The 20,395-nt window shown below is 31.2% G+C and overlaps 1 protein-coding gene across 2 annotated transcripts in view; it reads right to left on the bottom strand.

The window, feature by feature from the left end:
- Positions 1 to 20,395, bottom strand: part of LOC134721244 (laminin-like protein epi-1) — a 75,768-nt gene that overhangs the window by 34,877 nt on the left and 20,496 nt on the right. For both annotated transcript variants that reach the window (XM_063584075.1, XM_063584085.1), the window contains exons 16-39: positions 19,840 to 19,996; positions 18,827 to 19,099; positions 18,173 to 18,267; positions 15,187 to 15,355; positions 14,854 to 15,014; positions 13,949 to 14,060; positions 13,260 to 13,342; positions 12,389 to 12,545; positions 11,247 to 11,376; positions 10,885 to 11,033; positions 10,203 to 10,318; positions 9,202 to 9,407; positions 8,549 to 8,679; positions 8,139 to 8,209; positions 7,724 to 7,868; positions 7,144 to 7,284; positions 6,358 to 6,513; positions 5,715 to 5,822; positions 5,192 to 5,275; positions 3,256 to 3,377; positions 2,743 to 2,851; positions 1,918 to 2,031; positions 1,033 to 1,151; positions 535 to 618 (exon numbers count right to left, since the gene is read on the bottom strand). In XM_063584075.1, the coding sequence (XP_063440145.1) occupies positions 535 to 618; positions 1,033 to 1,151; positions 1,918 to 2,031; positions 2,743 to 2,851; positions 3,256 to 3,377; positions 5,192 to 5,275; positions 5,715 to 5,822; positions 6,358 to 6,513; positions 7,144 to 7,284; positions 7,724 to 7,868; positions 8,139 to 8,209; positions 8,549 to 8,679; positions 9,202 to 9,407; positions 10,203 to 10,318; positions 10,885 to 11,033; positions 11,247 to 11,376; positions 12,389 to 12,545; positions 13,260 to 13,342; positions 13,949 to 14,060; positions 14,854 to 15,014; positions 15,187 to 15,355; positions 18,173 to 18,267; positions 18,827 to 19,099; positions 19,840 to 19,996 (3,192 nt within the window). The remainder of the gene's footprint in view (positions 1 to 534; positions 619 to 1,032; positions 1,152 to 1,917; positions 2,032 to 2,742; positions 2,852 to 3,255; positions 3,378 to 5,191; positions 5,276 to 5,714; positions 5,823 to 6,357; positions 6,514 to 7,143; positions 7,285 to 7,723; positions 7,869 to 8,138; positions 8,210 to 8,548; positions 8,680 to 9,201; positions 9,408 to 10,202; positions 10,319 to 10,884; positions 11,034 to 11,246; positions 11,377 to 12,388; positions 12,546 to 13,259; positions 13,343 to 13,948; positions 14,061 to 14,853; positions 15,015 to 15,186; positions 15,356 to 18,172; positions 18,268 to 18,826; positions 19,100 to 19,839; positions 19,997 to 20,395) is intronic.

Here is a 20,395-nt window from a genome sequence, read left to right as displayed (position 1 = left end):
GTGTAAAGTTTGTAGCAATAATCTTAAATCTATTTTGAGATATGGCGCGACATGTAAAAAAAACTCCTCCTTTTTTACAAATTACTCAATTACTCAAAAACAAAATTTTGAATCATCACTAAAAAGTATACAGATATTCAGATAAATATAACTAAAAAGTGTTAAAAGTTTTAAGCCATAATCAAGAATCATTTTTGAGATACAGTGCGACATGTGAAAAAAACACCCCCCTGTTTTAGTTACAAAGTGCCCTTAATCAAAAAGTTTAAATCTAATTTTCACCAAAAAGTATACAGATTATTTGACCATCATAAGAAACAACTGTATTAAGTTTCATGAAATTTGGATAAGTCGTTCTCAAGTTACGGTGCGACATGTTTACGCTGGACAGACAGACAGACGGACGGACACCGGACATGTGTATACCATAATACGTCTGTCAAAATTTTGACGGGTGTATAAAAAAGCACAGTCAAATTATTTGTTTGTTCAACTGACTGTTACTACCTCTCACAAAAGGTACCAGTTACTTACCTCTCACAATAGGTACCAGTGTAGCCTTCTTTACATTGACAGGAATATAACTGGCCGTTGTATACATCACAGCTAGTAGCAAAACTACAATATATCAATACATACACCATCATACCTTGTGGCAAAATAGTTTCAAATATATACAGTGCTATTCACATAAAAATTATAAGATACACAATCATAAATTGTCAAGCAGTTTACCCCTCTACTAACCCAGTTAGAAGCAAGAATTAAACTACAAGGGAAAATCTCAAACAATCGCACGAAAATATTACATTAATCAATTATCATACATAAAAAACAATAAATGGTAAAACTACAGCAATTTAATTACTGCAACTTACTTTAAACTTAACAATAACTTATTTGCAACAACAAAATGAAGTGTAACATCACATGAATGTTTCTAGTGAAGTGAATTGATAAAATATTTCTGAATTGCAACTTTCATTTTACACTGTTCTAGTACATATATTTATGAAATAAAAAAGCTCGTACTTGTTAGAAGCAGAAGCAATGGGACAGCTACAAATCCGGCATGGTTCAGTTGCTGGGTCACCATAGTGACCAGGTAAACATTGGTCACAGTGATCTCCGAAGGTGTTGTCTCTGCAAGTCTAGAAAACAGATGTCAACACTTCAAATGATACTTCTAATAAATTATAGTATACAAGCTTAAATAAAATTTTATATAATGTCTAAATTTTTGATGTTTTGTCACCATTTTCCTATGTTACATTTCAAAAAGCTATTTTTAAAAATATCTTATTACAAAGAGACCACAGAGTCAGTAAAACTCATAAATGTGGAAAAGAAAAAGAAAACTCTATCACAAGTCTAATTACTATATTAATCTTTAAATAGAATTTTGTGTGATTTCCATTTTTTTATGTAATGTAGTGTCGTATTAATAACTGACAATACTAAAAACAGCTCAGAATACATTTTTGTTTACTTTTAGAAAGAATGTATTCACTGTAATTCATAAGCAAAATTTCATCCGTGTAAAAATGAAATTCATCAATTTTGTTCCTCAAAAAAATTCATCAGCAAATAATTCTTGGTTTATAAATCCTGTAGAATTCAAATGGCAATATACATTTGCCAAAAAAAATCCATTATGTATATTCACATGTTCCTTAATCATGATACGGAATTTGATGAGGCTGTCATTAAAGTGAGAGGGTTAGCGCTATAGAACCAGGTTTAATCCACCTTTTTCTACATTTGAAAATGCCTGTACCAAGTCAGGAATATGACAGTTCTTGACCATTCGTTTTTGATGCGTTTTGTTGTTTGATTTTGCAAAGTGATTATGAACTTTCTGAATTGATTTTCCTCTAAGTTCAGTATTTTTGAGATTTTACTTTTTAGACTACTCACCTCACAAACACCTGTCAATGAATCACAGGTATCAGCGTGTCCATTACATCTACATGGTACACATGTTCCCAGGTATGGTGTAGACTTTATTCTATAAAATCCTGTCTCACAACTCTGAAATAATAAAATTTATCATATTTCAAATAAAGACCAGTGTTTCTCATCCTGTTTTTTTCAATACCAGATATTGAATGCATATAGTATAAATGACCTATTTTTATAAATGGAATATATTATTAAAATCATCAACACCAAGTTTTTATATCCCATAAATTTCTCATCACCCACAAAACCTCACTTTGGCAATTTATAACAGAAACTAGCTAGGTCTTTTCAATTTATCCATAAAATTATTTGGTAAAATCTCATTAACATCAAGCAGGCATATTTTTATTCTACGGAAGGGTTTTCTCTGAGTAATGTGTGTAGTTATAGGGAGAAAGCTTTTTAGACTGTCTTTTAATCCCTTATTATTTTTTGTCTTTCTCCATTGCATAATACTTTTTCTTATGAGTTTGAATTCTGCTGTGGTATCCTGCGCCTCTGTTTTACCTCATAAGAAGTTCCTGTGTGTGGAAGAAAGCTCATTTAAAGACTGTTTGTTTTTATTTTTTTTGTTTTTTTGCCATTGCATTATACTTTTTCATGGGTTTGAATACCCCTTTGGTATCCTGCGCCTCTGTTTTACCTCACAAGAAGTTCCTGTGTGTGGAAGAAAGCTCATTTAAAGACTGTTTGTTTTTAATTTTTTTGTTTTGTTGCCATTGCATTATACTTTTTTTATGGGTTTGAATACCCCTTTGGTATCCTGCGCCTCTGTTTTACCTCACAAGAAGTTCCTGTGTAGCCCACTGGACATTGACATTGTTCAACAGACACAGCTTGTTCTCCTGCTCCATCTTCTGTGGCATACTCCATCTTCACTTCCATTAATCTAAAGGTTATGAATAAATATTTCTGATTATTGTCTAACAAACTTAAATATACATGCTAATCTTACCAGTGGAAGATCTTATATTAATAAAATTATTCCAGTTAACCTTAAGTTTATATGTGGAACAAACAAATAAGAACGTAAAACTTTTATTCTGCACAGAGACATGTGTCAAGTTTTTGTGAATTTTTTAAGTTGATCTGCTAATCTCTTTAAATGTGTTTTTAAATAGATAAAGAAGATTGATTTCTGTAATAGCAACCATACTTATCAAACTTTAACTGACATATTTTCCAAACTGGGCCTTAAAAATTAATTTATAGAAAAATATTTACAATGTTTAGAAACATAATTTATAAAGAGAACAACTTTTACAGTAATGACAGTATAAAGAAAAGAAATACCTTGCTTCACCAGGAGAACTATAATGATTGGCTACAATATGGAGAGCATCAACATCAATCAAGATATCATATAGTTGTTCTCTGGTAATACTCAATTCTGTATCAGCATCACGGAACTTATTCTACAAATATAATAATTTTTTAACAAATAATTTGAAAGTAATATACCTAAATCAATTCTGTAATCCGTTTTAGAAGAATGGAAGAAATCATTCAAAGCAGACACATTATTTAAAAGATTATATTACAGCAAAATGCATTGAGTGTGTAGGTAAAGGTAATAAGTTTGGTTTGGTTACTTGTTAGCTGAACCATCAAGTCATTTTCAAGTTTGATAAAGTACCTTTCTAATAATGACTAGGGTTCAGGTAGCAAGCAAGCTTACCAGAGATATTACCTTGACCTACACACTCAATGCATTTTGCTGTAATATAATAGTAATGAGATCAATTATCTCAGAAAGTCAGAGACTATTCCAATCTTGGTTTTGAAAACTGTATATATAACTGTAAAGAAAATTCATTATATACCTCTGATATTCTCTGTACAGTTATAAAGGAACTGCTCATTCATTATAAAGGGTTGGTTTATCAAAATAGAAGCCAGATTCAACAATTAAATTATTTTTACTTAATAAAAAAATCTTAGCCCAAAAATAAAGATTTTTTTTCAAGCAAAAACCAGATGCTCCGCAGGGCGTAGCTTTATACGACCGCAAAAAAAAATAATTTGCTATTTCACAATATTGTGAAATTAGATATTTCTTGCCATTGCACAATACTGTGCAATTGAAAAGACTTGCTATTGCACAATACTTAATATAATAATTTTAGATCCTGATTTGGACCAACTTGAAAACTGGGCCCATAATCAAAAATCTAAGTACATGTTTAGATTCAGCATATCATTGAGGCCCAAGAATTTAATTTTTGTTAAAATCAAACTTAGTTTAATTATGGACCCTTTGGACCTTAATGTAGGCCAATTTGAAACAGACCAAAAATGAAGAATCTTCATACACAGTTAGATTTGGCATATCAACGAACCCCATTTATTCAATTTTTGATGAAATCAAATAAAGTTTAATTTTGGACCCAGATTTGGACCAACTTGAAAACTGGGCCAATAATCAAGAATCTAAGTACATTTTTAGATTCAACATATCAAAGAACCCAACCGATTCATTTTTTGTCAAAATCAAACGAAGTTTAATTTTGGACCCTTTGGACCTTAATGTAGACCAATTTGAAAACATGACTAAAAGTTAAAAATCTACATACACAGTTAGATTCGGCATATCAAAGAACCCCAATTATTCAATTTTGATGAAATCAAACAAAGTTTAATTTTGGACCCTTTGGGCCCCTTTTTCCTAAACTGTTTTCATAAACCTTGTGTTTAAATTTCATAGATTTCTTTTTACTTATACTAACGTTATGGTGCAAAAACCAAGAAAAATGCTTATTTGGGTCCCTTTTTGGCCCCTTATTCCTAAACTGTTGGGACCTAAACTCCCAATATCAATACCAACCTTCCTTTTGTGGTCATTAACATTGTATTTAAATTTCATTGATTTCTATTTACTTAAACCAAAGTTATTGTGCGAAAACCAAGAATAATGCTTATTTGGGCCCTTTTTTGGCCCCTAATTCCTAAACTGTTGAAACCAAAACTCCCAAAATCAATCCCAACCTTTCTTTTGTGGTCATAAACCTTGTGTCAAAATTTCATAGATTTCTATTAACTTTTACTAAAGTTAGAGTGTGAAAACTAAAAGTATTAGCAATATACGACGAAATTTTTTTCAAAATTTGCGGTCGTATAAAAATATAACATCTTAGCTAATTGGAAATTGACCTATCAAAATCTTTGAATATACTTTTACCTCATTGCTGAAGGTCAATATGACAAATTATATCATTGCCATGGTACTTACCTCAGATATCTCCAATTCATAATTAAACATGGTACTTGGCTGAGGAACTGATGTAAAGGTGTGATAAATAGTCATGTTGTGTCCCTGAAAAATGTCAAATAAAGTTCATTAATACATTATATTTTCTTTCTTTTTGCCATTAGTTTCTATAATGAGCTAGTTTAACACATAACAAGTAGAAGTGTATTTCAAATAGTAAAATAACTATTAATAGAGAAAAAAAACTCTCAGTCAGTTCAAATAATAAAGTATCAAAATCTTAATTGTTAATTCCCTGCATACTGAAAATATTATATCAATGTCTTTTATTTCAATGACTTTCGTTATGTAAACAAAAGACAAATATATATCATTCCATAATTAGCTGTTAATCTGACTTTACCCTTCATGGATTCATACAATCAGTATATCTATAATTTATCATTTTTATTTAACCATTACAAGATATCTTTTAACTTAAGTTTAGGCAGACTAAGATGCATAATGTAACCTATTCCGATCCTGATCAAATAAATATACCAACCTTGATTATAACATCCATATTAGCTGTCATTTGTTCAGATATGGTAGGATCTTCTCTGGGTAACATATAGATTGACTGGAACTTCAATTTACCTCCATATGATCTTAGCTGAAATAAATATCACTTTTAAAACAAATATTTTATGACTGGTTCTTATGCAGAGAAAACACTGGAATTGTCAAATGCAAGATACAGTTATCTTCCAAAATTTCATAGGCTACAAATGAGAAAACTTCCAAGAATTAATTAATAATTAATAAATTAAACTCCATGAGGTGAACCAACGCCTGTGTGAATCATTTTGATAGAGTCCCTGAAGTGGATACCTTGGTATGCAGTGTTGTCAAATTATGCAAATTAATTAATATTAATAAATTAATACAAAATTTTGTAGAGGTTCCACTAATATTTTTTCATGTTTAACTAGTTAGGAATAGAAAACAAGGACAGCCATAAATTACCAAAATATCTTTAATTGTTTACAATCTGAAGGTAACAATTGGAAGCTACAAATGGCTCTATTGTAGATAATTTATTTCTTTGATTATCGCCTTACTGGCTAACAAGATTCCATGAAGTCTTTCATCTAATGTATGCAACAAAAGCTATAAAATTAATTGGTTGATTAGTCCATAATTGATACCTTATTTCCTAAGTATGGAGCAGGTGCTATCCAGTACATTGGTTGGTTGGGGTCTATGGTTTTGTTAACAGCATCCAATACTGCTATTATTGTGCCAGCTTCACGCAGAGCACCTTCCTGTACATTGGTTACATCCCAGTTAGACATATCTTCCACCTGTAATAGAATAAAGTACTAGCTATACAATGTTTCCTGTCTATACACTTATTTTATCTGTCCTAGGGCAATAATTTCAATATAAAACTTGGTAAAAAAATTGTGTTCTCACAGAAATCCCTCAAATTACAGATGTTACTTCCAACAATTAAACATGAAAGAAAACACTTACTTATAACAAAATTTCTCTATTCATAAAGTTTATTTTGCCAAATTAGGAAAAAACTGCAATATTTGAATTATTAACAGTTATTTACTGTAAGAATATCATTGAGGGGGCTAACGGGCTATTTTCATCTCTCATGATTGTGGAAATTTGCTTTCCTTGATTCCTTATATCATGGATTTATTATGAGAGACTTGTGTATTGTGCATTTCTCGTAACACCTTTTGAATTGTTGAAGAAGGTTCCATGATTAAGGTTTTAAATCATCGCTTTTTATGAAAAGTGATGGCGTTAAACTGTAGCTTTAAGTTATATTTTTATTTTATTTCCTGTGATTACCAAATTTAACATTTCATGAACTGTGATGATAAGCCCTTATTATTGACAAAGTTTGGTTTAAGTTTCTTGAAGTGATAAAGTTTAATATGCATGGACCATTAACATCTATTTAAATAACTCCTTACATCATCCCAGTACATGACTGTACTCTGACATGTCCTTGTGGTGCCAAAACAGAAACACTCTAAACAACCTTTAGGGTTCCTTGGGTCAAGGTGATATGATCCTGGCTGACATCTGTCACAATATGGCGGTGCAACGTTTGTCTAGAAAATAAATATTGCAATATACATTAAAGTCATCACTGAAAATTGAAAAAATGGTAGCAATATCAGATTGTAGTTTACATAAATAAAGTACTCCCACAGTGTGTGTGATTGTGTGTGTTGGGGGGGGGGGGGGGGGGGGGGGGTGTAAATATTACTTATGAAGTTCTACTGTTGATTTTATACAACCACCTCAACTTTTCTAATTCAAAAATAGAAATGATGAATGATTCAAGCTGTATTACAGTAAAAAAAAATCCTACAATCTTTTTTTTAAAGTTACCAATGTTCATAAACACAGTATTGAAAACTTGAACCAGCACTCATAATGATACGAGCTTAAAGTTTTTAATTGAAAAGCATATTTTTCATTATTTGAGTTATAACATTTTCATCTAAAAACTGACCCAAAACATTAATATAAAGTCTGTCTCCTTACCTTGCATTCACACTGGCCTGACATAGCATCACACACAGTTTCTATCGTTCCAAGTTCATTACAGTTACATTGTTCACAGGCAGGGAAAGTGTGGTATCCAATCTTACAATGGTCACATTTACGATTTATTATATTCTCCTTGCAGCTGAAAAGATCAATACAGAATTCCCATTTTATTTTTGTCACAATTATGCACTTAAATATTTCACAAAGTTTCACTAGAACCAAGTTTGTGCAAGAGATGATGGTGTTCCAACTAGCTAACATTTGCTTCTGATCGAGAAAAAGAGATTTTTTTTTTACCCCAATTTTATAACACTGACTAATTTTTTCCCCTTTCATTGATATTTTTATAATGATTATCATTAATATTTCTTTATAAACATCTCAAGGCCTAAATTGTACATGAACTTACTTGCATCCTCCAGTTGTCTGGTCACAGTTCAAGTCTCCATATACAATACCATCTATGTTACATTTACATTCCTGTAACAAAAATTTAAGTTTTACATTTTTACAGACAGAATTGGTTAGTTTTTTTCTTCATTTTTCTAATTTGTAAACATTTGTATCATTTCTCAATCTTCATCAAAATTTTATCAATATATGATTAAGTTTGACTGTGTTTTCAGAACAGGATCTATTATTCACAGACTGAAATTTGCCAGAATAACTTTTCTTTCATTAATTCAAGTTTTGCATTGCACGATAAAACAAAGATACCCCCTACTGCAACAATACAAGAATTTGAAATAAGTATATATGTATCAATGTAAAAATGTCTGTTTTTTAATAATTAGGTGGAGAATGAGCATAAATACTGACTGTGCATCCAACCAGGGAGTCATAGCCATAAGTAGCTGGTGCACACTGATCACATCTAGCTCCTACAACATTGGGTGGACAGATACAGTCACCAGTAAGTGGATGGCAGGTTCCGAATGGACAATCACATTCTGTAGGGAGAAAAATACAGAGAGGGTAAGTCATCATACATAATCATTCAATTTATGCTTCTTTTTTTTTTTAAACTAACATAGTAATGTCCTATGGCACATATTCCTCCAACTATTCTATGTCAACCATGGCAGTTCCTTCATAAAAATAAAAGATGGAATCTGGTCTTCTCTATATGATCCTATATCTGTCTTGGAAGACAACTTACTTAAAAAACACACAGTGTAAGTTACAATGTAATGTGTGACGGACTAATTGCAAATGTAAATCTACTGATATCATTATGAATTTTTGTTTAGACAAAATGATTGAAAAACTGTTATAGTTACCAAAATGGATGCAAATAAATCCTTTTTTTTTTTGCCAATTGAACATACATGCAATTGTTCAATTAACAGGGTGAATATTGTATGAGAAATAATACTAAATAATCTATAAATTATGTCATTTCTCAATAATTAAACTTTAAATATTTTGCTTTGCCACATGCCACATAGTTGATAATTTTAAAATGTTCTTACTGGTGCATCTTGGGAATCCATAGTAACCCTCCTCACACAATTCACATCTACGTCCAATCACATTCTGACGACACTGACATTGTCCACCAAACTGATTACAGTCAAAACTCAGTGACCCATCATAATTACAGTCACAAGAAATGGCTCCATTGTTAAAATCTGTTGTCAAGGTAAACACACCATCTTTACAAAACTGGGAATTGTTTCTAAAAATAAAAAGGAAAATTCTGATCATCCTTATACATAGATGCCAACCCCAATTTGACACAATCAGAAACAATCTATCAAATTTTACGTAATTTTGAAAAGTTTTCAGTAATCATTCAAAAACGTGCATTTACAAAAAAAATTACTGACTAGTGGTGCAAACTAATGTGCACTAACATGTGATCTGCAATATGTATTCCATTCATTAATTGTTCAGACGTTCTCGACTCGTACATTTTGTTTTGTCAAGAAGTAGAGAAAGGGGGAAAGCTACTTCATGAAATGCAAGCTTGCCTCTCTGCAAGTCAGTTAGTTAACAAACAATAGGTCGATAACTCCCGAGAAACCGGAAGTATTACATTGGCGTTTTCTAAATACCAGACAAGGCTGGTACAGAAATGATAAAAATTTGCGTTTTACAAATTGAAAGGCAATGACTGGTAATCCTTAACTATTTGACTTTGACTGTAATAGTGAGTTTTAATTGCAAAATCAGAAAAATTACGGAAATATCATAATGGTTGGTATCTATGCTTGTAGTACTGGAAGTTGTTTTCAAAATTATACTCAAGATGTTTTTTTAAACTCCTTTTAATGTTGACAATTTTTAAAAAGTCCTGGTTCACCAGAAAATGAATTTTACAGGGATGTTTTCCATAGTTTCAAGAGATACCAGTGAAATCCTTGCTTCATTTGCAGTCAGGTAATATAATTCAAAGATCAGTGGTATGTAATCAATCCTCTATTAAATGTGAAAAAGATAACTTATATATTGTTTGGATAAAAATACTTACATAAGTTCAAATCCTGGACCAATACATTCCTTTAAGAACTCGACTGAGTGGTCAATAGGTTGTAAGTTCAAGTGTTTTGAATCATAACTACTTGATGGTATTATTAGAACATAATCCTGAAAGAAAACATAAATTAATTTTAATCATACAAATATGAGTTCAACATATTATCAACTGGATACTAAATATCTAGAAAATAATTGGAAAATTCAAATTTGAATGAAAGTGATGATTGCAAAAAAAAATTATTTTTTTTTATTTTGTAGAATGTCCATATTTTCTATGTTTTACATCCAAGTATATTTTGGATTGGAAAAGTATGTGCACACACTAGACACAATTCAATTTTTGGTGAGATTATGTAAAACTACAATAAAGTGTCTCTTAAATCATTGTTTTTTTTTCATGATGGCACACAATGGTTCCACAAAGCAAATACTGATGGAAAACTGCTTAAATTGAACATTTTTCTTAGTTCCAGGAAAAAGGCACATACTAAGATGCAATAGTGATGTCATAACATCGACAATTTTGTGTTATTCAAATGCTTTTGTTGATTGTATACATATGTTTAATTGTGTACAAATTTGAATTAATTCTCAAAAACTTGACATTCTTGGGCCAAAATCAGCTTTACATCTTTCAAATATCTCTGCCTTGTCGTCTGCTATCTCATACTTACCACCCATATTGTCTTTCCACTTGTGTTATTGAAACTGATTCTGATTTTACCATCCGTTCCTCCAATGATCTTATTTCTAAGGTCATCATCAAATGTAATGAGTCCTCGACATCCAGATAATGTGGGACAGAATCTAGGGCGGAACATACCTGAAATTGACAAGTTTAACTAGAATACTGACACATCACAATTGGCCCCAATTGCACATCTTTGTTTTATTGCAATTATAAATACAAATTTAAATAAATTTTGATCATCTGTTTAATTCCAAACACAGATTTTTTCTACCAATGAAAAATTCAGGCATAGTCATCTACCATAAGTTGTCTCCCATGCAGAATTTAATTTCAGAATATGCTTACCACTATAATCCTGATTATCTACATGTATGTTAACTGGTATATCTATTCCAACTTCTCCAGGCATGTAGAAATGTACTAGGAAAAAGAACCTGCCTGGATCCCGGATCATTCCCTCTATGGTAATATTGGTCTGAAAATAAACATTATTCATCAGTAATTTATTATTTTCATTCTTAAGAATTATGATGGAAAACAAAAACCACTAAGTCTGTAAATTATATAATTCATCTACACCCCAATTAGAATCAAAGCTATTTCAGATAGGATTCAAGAAATATATAAATGACATATTTTGAGATGAAAAGGCAAAATATTTAATAACGCTTGTTGCCATTCTATTTCACATCAACACTGTCAAGGATTACTACCACTAAAACTCAATAAAATCTGAAATAACTTACTTCATTTTTTTAAAATAAATAAGGCTGTTAGTTTTCTCGTTTGAATTGTTTTACATTGCCTTATCAGGGCCTTTTATAGCTGACTATGCGGTATGGGTTTTGCTCATTGTTGAAGGCCTTAAGGTGACATATAGTTGTTAATGTCTGTGTCATTTTGGTCTTTTGTGGATAGTTGTCTCATAGGCAATCATACCACATCTTCTTTTTCATATACTCAAAGAGTTTTTTATGTTTACAGGAAGTATGACACTTATTGGTATGTTTCATCTACTTTTTTCCTTTTTCTATTAGATGAATTGAAAAAATATACTCCTTCATACAAGCAGAATTTGGTTTTCAGGCAACTGTCAAGATCTATCTTCGTCACTTTCCACTATCTTTTAGATCATATCACCTGATAAATATTTGATATGATTGTTTTGTAGTTACTTTCCACTATCTTTTAGATCATATCAGCTGATAAATATTTGATATAGATATTTGAAGATGTGGTGTGAGTGCCAATGAGACAACTCTCCATCCAAACAACAATTCAAAAATTAAACCATTATAGGTTAAAGTACGGCCTTCAACACGGAGCCTTGGCTCACACCGAACAACAAGCTACAAAGGGCCCCAAAATAACTAGTGTAAAACGATATGATTGTTTTGTAGTAAATTTACATGAAATAATCATACTACTTGAAACCTTTGAACTTAAGCTCAATCAATCGTAATCTGACAAGTTTTATCTGGACTCACCTGTTGTTGATCAAGACGAACCAATCCAATGTTAGGATCAACTTCATATAATCCCTTAGGGAAGTTAAATCTGTCCACTTTGAGATCTTCGTTTGGAGGTTCTTCAAAATCTATTCTGACTGACCCAACTGGGATGAAATATCTAGATGTGATACAACTGAAACGGAAGCAATATAATCATAATATAAAATATATAAATAATATAAAAAAAAAAATTTAAAAAAAATAATTTATAAGAGTCTCTCCTCTTTAAAACAATTGATATAAAACACAATATAATATTAACAATTTACAAAAAAGCCACTTTAAAATGAGTTTGATAATAGTAAGAATTCTTTAAATTTCAATGTCCTGAATTTGAACCAGGGCCAATTATTTTTTAAATGGAATCATGCCCACTATAAGAGAATACTAATGTTCTAGGTTTTTTTTAAAAGTTACCCATCCTTCAGTGGTCATTGTTCTTACTTTTTAAAATCATTTTGTTAACAAGATCACTTAAAATTTGAGTCTGCTTCTTACAAATGTATCTACTGTGGATTCATTATTATGAATCGTTATGGATACCAATTTTTTCATGGGTTCAGGTGAACAATGAATTCAAATATTTAAAGAATAACATAGTTTTAATAGGTTTTGTATACAGAGATTGGCAAAACCACGAAATCAAATATCCATGAAAATGCAAGTTTCAACAATCCACGAAAGTTGATACCTACGAAAAATAAATGAATGCACAGTATTTCTAATAAGCAATACAATGGTAACAATTAATTCTATTTCATCTGATGTTTGTTGAAAATGTATTCAACTAAATACAGACAACATTAACTTCAAGGTTAATATACTATTGTAATCACTCAGTACATACATTCCATTAATCCTGATACATATGATCTGTGGTCTGATAAATCCATGGCTCCACTGTTCATATGGTATCGCTGTTACTGAACCCTACAAGAACAATGAAACTCATATATCAAATCTGCAGACAGTGGAAATTAAATAGTCATAACTGGGGAAAAAACTAGCCCGATCGAATTTTCAAATCTATAATTGTATTTCATTTAGTTTGCCGAATTTAATTCTCATTTTTGGTTGGTTTTTTTTTAAACTAAAACATTTACTGATGACTTCTATAATCAATCAATATTGACTTATTTAAATCACATACAATCAATTGCTTTATATACAGGGTGAAATTTCTTATACTTTATTTGTAATAATACCATATCATCTATCTGAAAACATCAAACATGCATTAAATATTGTGTGAGGTGTCTTCTGACTTCCTATTTTTCAATCAAAAACATTCAAAAATCAATTGCACTGTTATCACTCTTTCTTTTATAAAAAAAATACTTTTAAAATTTTTCTGCTTAACACTTTGGTGAAAGTTGATAGTTTGTCATTTCATATTAAATATCTCTTGAAAAATCTAAATAAAATGGAGAATGGAAATGGGGAATGTGTCAAAGAGACAACAACGACCATATTAAAAACAACAGCAGAAGGTCACCAACATTGAATTGAATCCTTACTTGGAGTGGTTTTACTTACAATAGCTACATTGACATTGTCGTCACCAGTCAGTAAGATATCTGCATTATCCTTAATATTGACTACCATAGGCATACCATTCACATCTGTGATTACTTGACGACACAAGACACTGCAAATAAATTCAGTAAATCTTATAATCATGCTCACCAACTTATCAGGTATCAATCTAAATGTCCAGATTTCTCACATATCATTTCAATTGTCCTGATCTTTTTAAGTACCATTGTAACTATCATTGTGAATTTCCTAATTTTTACATATCATTTCAACTGTCCTGATCTTTTAAGTACCATTGTAACTAACTATAAATCTAAATGTCCTGATTTCTCACATATTTCAACTGTCCTGACCTTTTTGAGTACCATTGTAATAATCAATCTAAATGTCCTGATTTCTCACATATCATTTCAACTGTCCTGACCTTTTTAAGTACCATGGTAACTATCAATCTAAATGTCCTGATTTCTCACATATCATTTCAACTGTCCTGACCTTTTTAAGTACCATTGTAACTATCAATCTAAATGTCCAGATTTTTCACCAATTTTTTCAACTGTCCTGACCTTTTTAAGTACCATTATAACTATCAATCTAAATGTCCTGATTTAAAATGTTATCATTTTTACTGAACTGATTTATAATGAAAAATGTTAACTGTCCTGACTTTTTATGTTCATTTTAACTGACTTTCCATCACATGTTATTTTAAATGTCCTAGTATGTCTTGTATCATTTTAAGTACAAAAACTTAGCATGTATCATGTTAACAATCATGGTTGATCATTTGTCTTCTCAATATAAATATAAAGATTATAAAATAAATGCAGTCTGAAATTCTTTTTTAAATCTACCATATTGAAATTTACCTGTATTGACATCTATAAATAACCACTGAAATTTACCTGTATTGACATCTATAAATAACCACATCTCCATCGTAATCTTCATCTCCAGTCGTAACCTTTACATCCAAGTTTTGTGAATTGTTAGCAAATGTAAAATAGTTCAACACCAACACATAATCTCCTGGATTGGGAACAGCTAAATTCAGGTTCAAGTCTTTCTGAAAATTATAAAAAAAAAAGTTGTGATGTGCAGGTTTATCTAAAAATTAATTCAAAATTTCTTTTTTTTTAAACTTTTATAGATATGATATCTATCATTTGCTTAAGCTTCTGAAATTAATTTTCAGTCTACAAACACGGCTATTTTTTTAATATGATAACAATTTTTACCTGGTTTTTATCCAATTGACCAAGTGCATTCAGTCCTAATTCATTTGTGATAACAACATCAGTAAAGACATTAGTAGGTGTTTTGTTTCCATCAACATCAAGGATGTAACCATTCTCTCCAAACACTGTAGGGAAGTTAGCAATATCTGTGTAGTTGTACAAAACACACCTGAAATCATAAGTGTTATGTCGAATTTTTACAAATTTAACAAAAAAACAAACTCTGCTACCTTTCAAGTTGCTGTATGCTGGATCAAACTCATTTCAAGATATTTTCAAACTTTTGAAAGTGTTTATCTTACTAGGACAAACCCAGAGGATACTGAAAGGACTTTAAGGTGGTACCTAACACTACAGGGAGATAACTCTGTAAAATCGGCTAAACGTTTTAATTACATTGTTAAGGCCACGTTTTTTTTATTTGTTGGTTTACGGATCCGCTGACCCGATTTTGCCGATTTTCAAAATTAAAAATAAAATTGACTTTTCACATTTTTTATTCCCGCCGACCCTTATAAATGCATTATCCCTGAAAAATAATTAAAATTTTCTTCTATTATGAAATGAAATGCATTAATCATTAACAAAGTTGATAACACTATCTGTTGTGAAAAATAAAACTTCCAATTTACGTTTCTAAAAATAGACAAATTAATTATAAATGACCTTGAAATGTCTATTGCGCAAATAATTTTGCGGAACGAAACCTGTGTTTAAAACCAATTACAAAATAAGTTTGTTTCCCTTATTTGTCATCAGTCCATAAGATGCATCATCTCAGAGAAATAGACTTGTACAAATGGTGCACTTGTACAGGTGGAATACATCAATTAAAGTACTGAATATTAACAAATCATTTGAAATTTTCTTGTTTCAAAGATAACAAAAAATATCGATCATTGGGATAAAAACCAGATTGCATGATAACTGATTAACCAGATATTGTCGTTTTTCCAGTGGACGAGTCTATTCTGTTTTTCGACACAAGTGTTGAAACTTTTTTAGTACGACGTTTTTTTGTTTTTTTTTCTTTATCAGTTTTTGTGCTTGAAGATCATTATTCACCAAGTTTTCTGGAATTGATTGAGAGCTAAGCGAATCTGTTTTTCTTGTTTGTGAAATGACGATTTAATTTTGTCTTTGTCCGTGCAACCCCCTTTTTTACAGGAAATAATTAAACGATGTCATGCGATGTTCATGATCACTGATCAATAATATTTTATCGAACTTAATGTTAAGAAATGATGACAAAACAGCAGATAAGACAAACATTTTGTTAGTAAGGTGAAATAAACAGTCGACTCTCGTTATCTCGAAGTCGGCCGGACCGGAGAAATATTTCGAGATACACATAGTTCGACTTAAACGAAAACCGGAAGTTTGACTGAACAAGGGACACAACTCTTGCTTAGCATGGTAAAGCTAAAATAAATCGGGGTGAATATTGGAAGGGGATCGATATTCTGGTATCAGATCGATGTATTTGTATGTCATGGTCTTTCGTTATTATAATAACATTGTTTCACTTATTCAATTGTTTCAGTTACAATTGTTTCCTATGGCTTTTATTCGAGAGAGTAATTTCCAATCGATAGTTTCGTAATTCAGGTAGTTTAAAGTTGACAAAATTGTTTATTCTCGGATACAAAAGACTTTAGAAAATTTAGATTCCTCTTCATTTTGTTTTATCTCACTCTTTCTTTTAATAAAAGAAAATACAACAAGATTAAAGACGCCGATTGAGTAGTTTTTAGGTGATCATCAACGGAAGTCATAATCCTTACTTTATACACACCCAAGCTCATTAGTGTAAATCACAATTAATTGTTTTGTAAACATTTTAAACACTTTTTCATGAACATAAACAATGTATCACTAATTATTTATAAAAATTCTATAAAAGATAATCTTAGGTAAACACTCGTGGAAATAACATGTCATAAATCAATACAGTGGTCAGTGACTGGAAATTTAATTACACGTGTATTGTCAGATTAACTCTTCAATCCATTTAAATGCCGGAGTTCATGTTTTGACATATGTGTTTTAGTTCGAGATAAATAATGAATTTTGAATGCTTTTGTTAACCTTGGGATCGTAAATTTAGTTCGACTCAACCGAAATTTTGACACATCCAATTTCGACTCATCAGGAGTCGAATTACATACATTTATATGGAACAAAGTTCGGGACCACGTGAAAACTTCGACTCATCCGAAATTTCGAGTCAACCGAGTTCGAGACAACGAGAGTTAACTGTATATTTATTTTGCATATTTTTTTCTGTTTTGAAAGATATTTTTTTTCGACCGACCGACCCGACTTTTTTATGCAAAAAATCCGTAAACCAACAAATTATAAAAACGTGGCCTAAGGGAATATTAAGCTTCTCAATGATCAAAATCAGTGTAATTTTTCTGATAAAACGGTTTGCTCAAATTTTTTGAAATTTTTATATTTTTGTCAAAGGGTCAAAGTAAATACTTTGTTAAAATTTTATAAAAATTAAACGAGCCAAATTAATTTTGGTGAAAGTGTTGGGTACCACCTTAAACAGAAATAAGGATAGAGCACTATCAGATCCTTGTAAGCCAAGCTTGGACAAAATATCTGCATTTCAACAAGAATGGTTAGTCCCATTAATGAAAGGTTAATGACACGTAGAAATAAGACAGGACAAAAGATCTAAATGTTATCAACATTTTTCTAAATCATTCAATGTAGCAGCTTCAATGATTTCAAATTATCAAATGATAAAACTAGTTATTTCAATATAAATGAAAATAGACTTGCAGTATGGGCTTTGATATTGTTGAAGGCTGTACGCTGACCTTTAGTTGTTAATTTCTGTGTCATTTGGTCTCTTGTGAAGAGTTGTCTCATTGGCAATCCTACCACATCTTTTTTTATATTGTGACATATTTTGAGAGTTAATCTTTATTCTTAGATAGGGTGCCAGTTCATCAGATTGATATTAAATACTTACGGTCCTCCGTCATTAGGAATAGTACATGGTCTCGTCACATCTTCAGACAGTACTGTGGCTTCATAGTAAGCTTGTGGTATCAATACCATATAATCCTGAAATAGGGGAGAATACATATGATTACACATAAATATCATAAAACTGTATCACAAATATATTGGTTATTTTACTTGAAGTCATTTTCTCACCAAGTTGAACACTCACTGGTGGCCAATTTTTTTTTTTTGCTCTTTGGTTGGGTTGTTGTTTCAGATGAAGCCCTCACCTTAAATTAATACAAGTTATTAAGGGGCATAACTCAAGAATGGTATAAGAGACTCAAACCAAAATCCAACTTTTTCTGTGTTTAATGCAAAATAAGCATTCATGTGTGCAAGTTTTAATACATTTGGTTGAGGCAAACTATAAAAGTGCCAAGGACCATAACTCTGACCAAAATCATCAGTCCAGAACAAATTTCTTACCTGATCTTTAACATATGATGTCATGGCAAAACTATATACACCAAACATCAAATCAATATCTTCAAGACTGACAACAAAAGAATGGGTGATGTGTTCAAACACAAATGATGCACCCCCTTGCATATAACATTACATTTTCAAGAAACTTGTTTCATATGACTTTTAAAAAATATGGAATAAAATAACTTACCAACATGACATTTTCAGATGATTTTAAAGAAACCATCCAATTTCCTGGATCTAGAACAAAGTCATGCATTGACCCTCCACTCCCAACAGTCACAAAGCTTGGATTGTCATTAGGTGGAAATAAAACCTGGCTCATCTGTGGTGTATTGATCTCAGCCTGCTGAGGTTTCAGCATTACCTCCCCTGTTATTGACTGGTCACTTGGGTTGAGATATCGGTAAATGATACGATACAAGCTTGGCTTCCTTATTTGCAAGTCTATAATGACTTCAGGCTGAAATAAAAAAAAAAACAGTGAAACTGCGAGCTACTGCTCACTGATGATACCCCCGCCGCAAGTGGATAATATTAATAGTGTAAAAATATGCAAGTGTTCGGTAAACAGGAAGTTGTCGAGTGATGAATCTGAAACAATCAAACGGTATAGCTGACTTATATAAATCCTGAAACCAAATTTCAGAAATCCTTGTATTGTAGTTCCTGAAAAAAAATGTGACGAAAATTTTCAACTTGGCTATCATGTGTAAAATCATACAAGTGTTCGGTAAACAGGAAGTTGTCAAGTGATCAATCTGAAAACGCATCACACGGTATAGTTGACTTAGATAAACCCTGAAACCAAATTTCAGAAATCCTAGTATTGTAGTTCCCGAGAAAAATGCGACAAAAAATATTCATGGGATGGACGGACTGACTGACGGAAGGACAGACAGAGGTAAAACAGTATACCCCCCCTTTTTTAAAGCTGGGGTATAAAAATCTTATCAAATTATACCAAGCTAATACCATTCTATTCTATAGTAAGTTCACACAAATCATAATAAAAATATTTAAAATGAATGAATAACTTTTAAAGACAGGGTTTTACTATTTGTAATAAAGCCCAAAGTTAAAGTAGTCTTCCTATTTCATAGCCAAAATATGTCATAAATCATAAAAAATTAAGCAAAAACAAATGTGTCAAGCAGAAGTTGACTTTTGTCCAATACAATCAAAATGTCTGGTCTTTCTTACCTGAACATAATTCAGTATGGCATAACCTCTCCATGAAAAGTCTGGGAAAATAGTCTCATCAAATCCATATCTAATACGAGAACCATCTGGGGTATAACCATCCTCAATTTCATATATGAACTGATGTAGTGATGGAATATAGTGAAGATCTGTTGGGCTACAAAATACATAAAGGAATGAATATTTGGACCATTTAAACCAACAAAACTCATTTATTTCTTCAGTCTGTATAAATATGAAATAATTTTTCTTTATAACACGACCAATCAATCCAACCAGATTCTATCCTTTTTTCTTTTGTTTTTTAAACATTAGTGTGGTTTAACAAATTCTACACAGTGAAAGAGAGCAATCAGAATTGTGAGTTTTATATTCAGAGACTATTTTTTACTCTTGGTATCTCTCATACTTTATTTTTCACAAAAATTCAGTTTTTCTTTCCTTGGACATTTACCTTGAACTCTTACCTTTGACATTTTAGACCTTGAACTCTTACCTTTGACATTTTAGACCTTGAACTCTAACCTTTGACATTTTAGACCTTGAACTCTTACCT

Source organism: Mytilus trossulus, chromosome 1 (assembly GCF_036588685.1).
Source record: "Mytilus trossulus isolate FHL-02 chromosome 1, PNRI_Mtr1.1.1.hap1, whole genome shotgun sequence".
Lineage (NCBI taxonomy): Eukaryota > Metazoa > Mollusca > Bivalvia > Mytilida > Mytilidae > Mytilus > Mytilus trossulus.
This window is presented reverse-complemented; position numbering and strand designations above follow the sequence as displayed.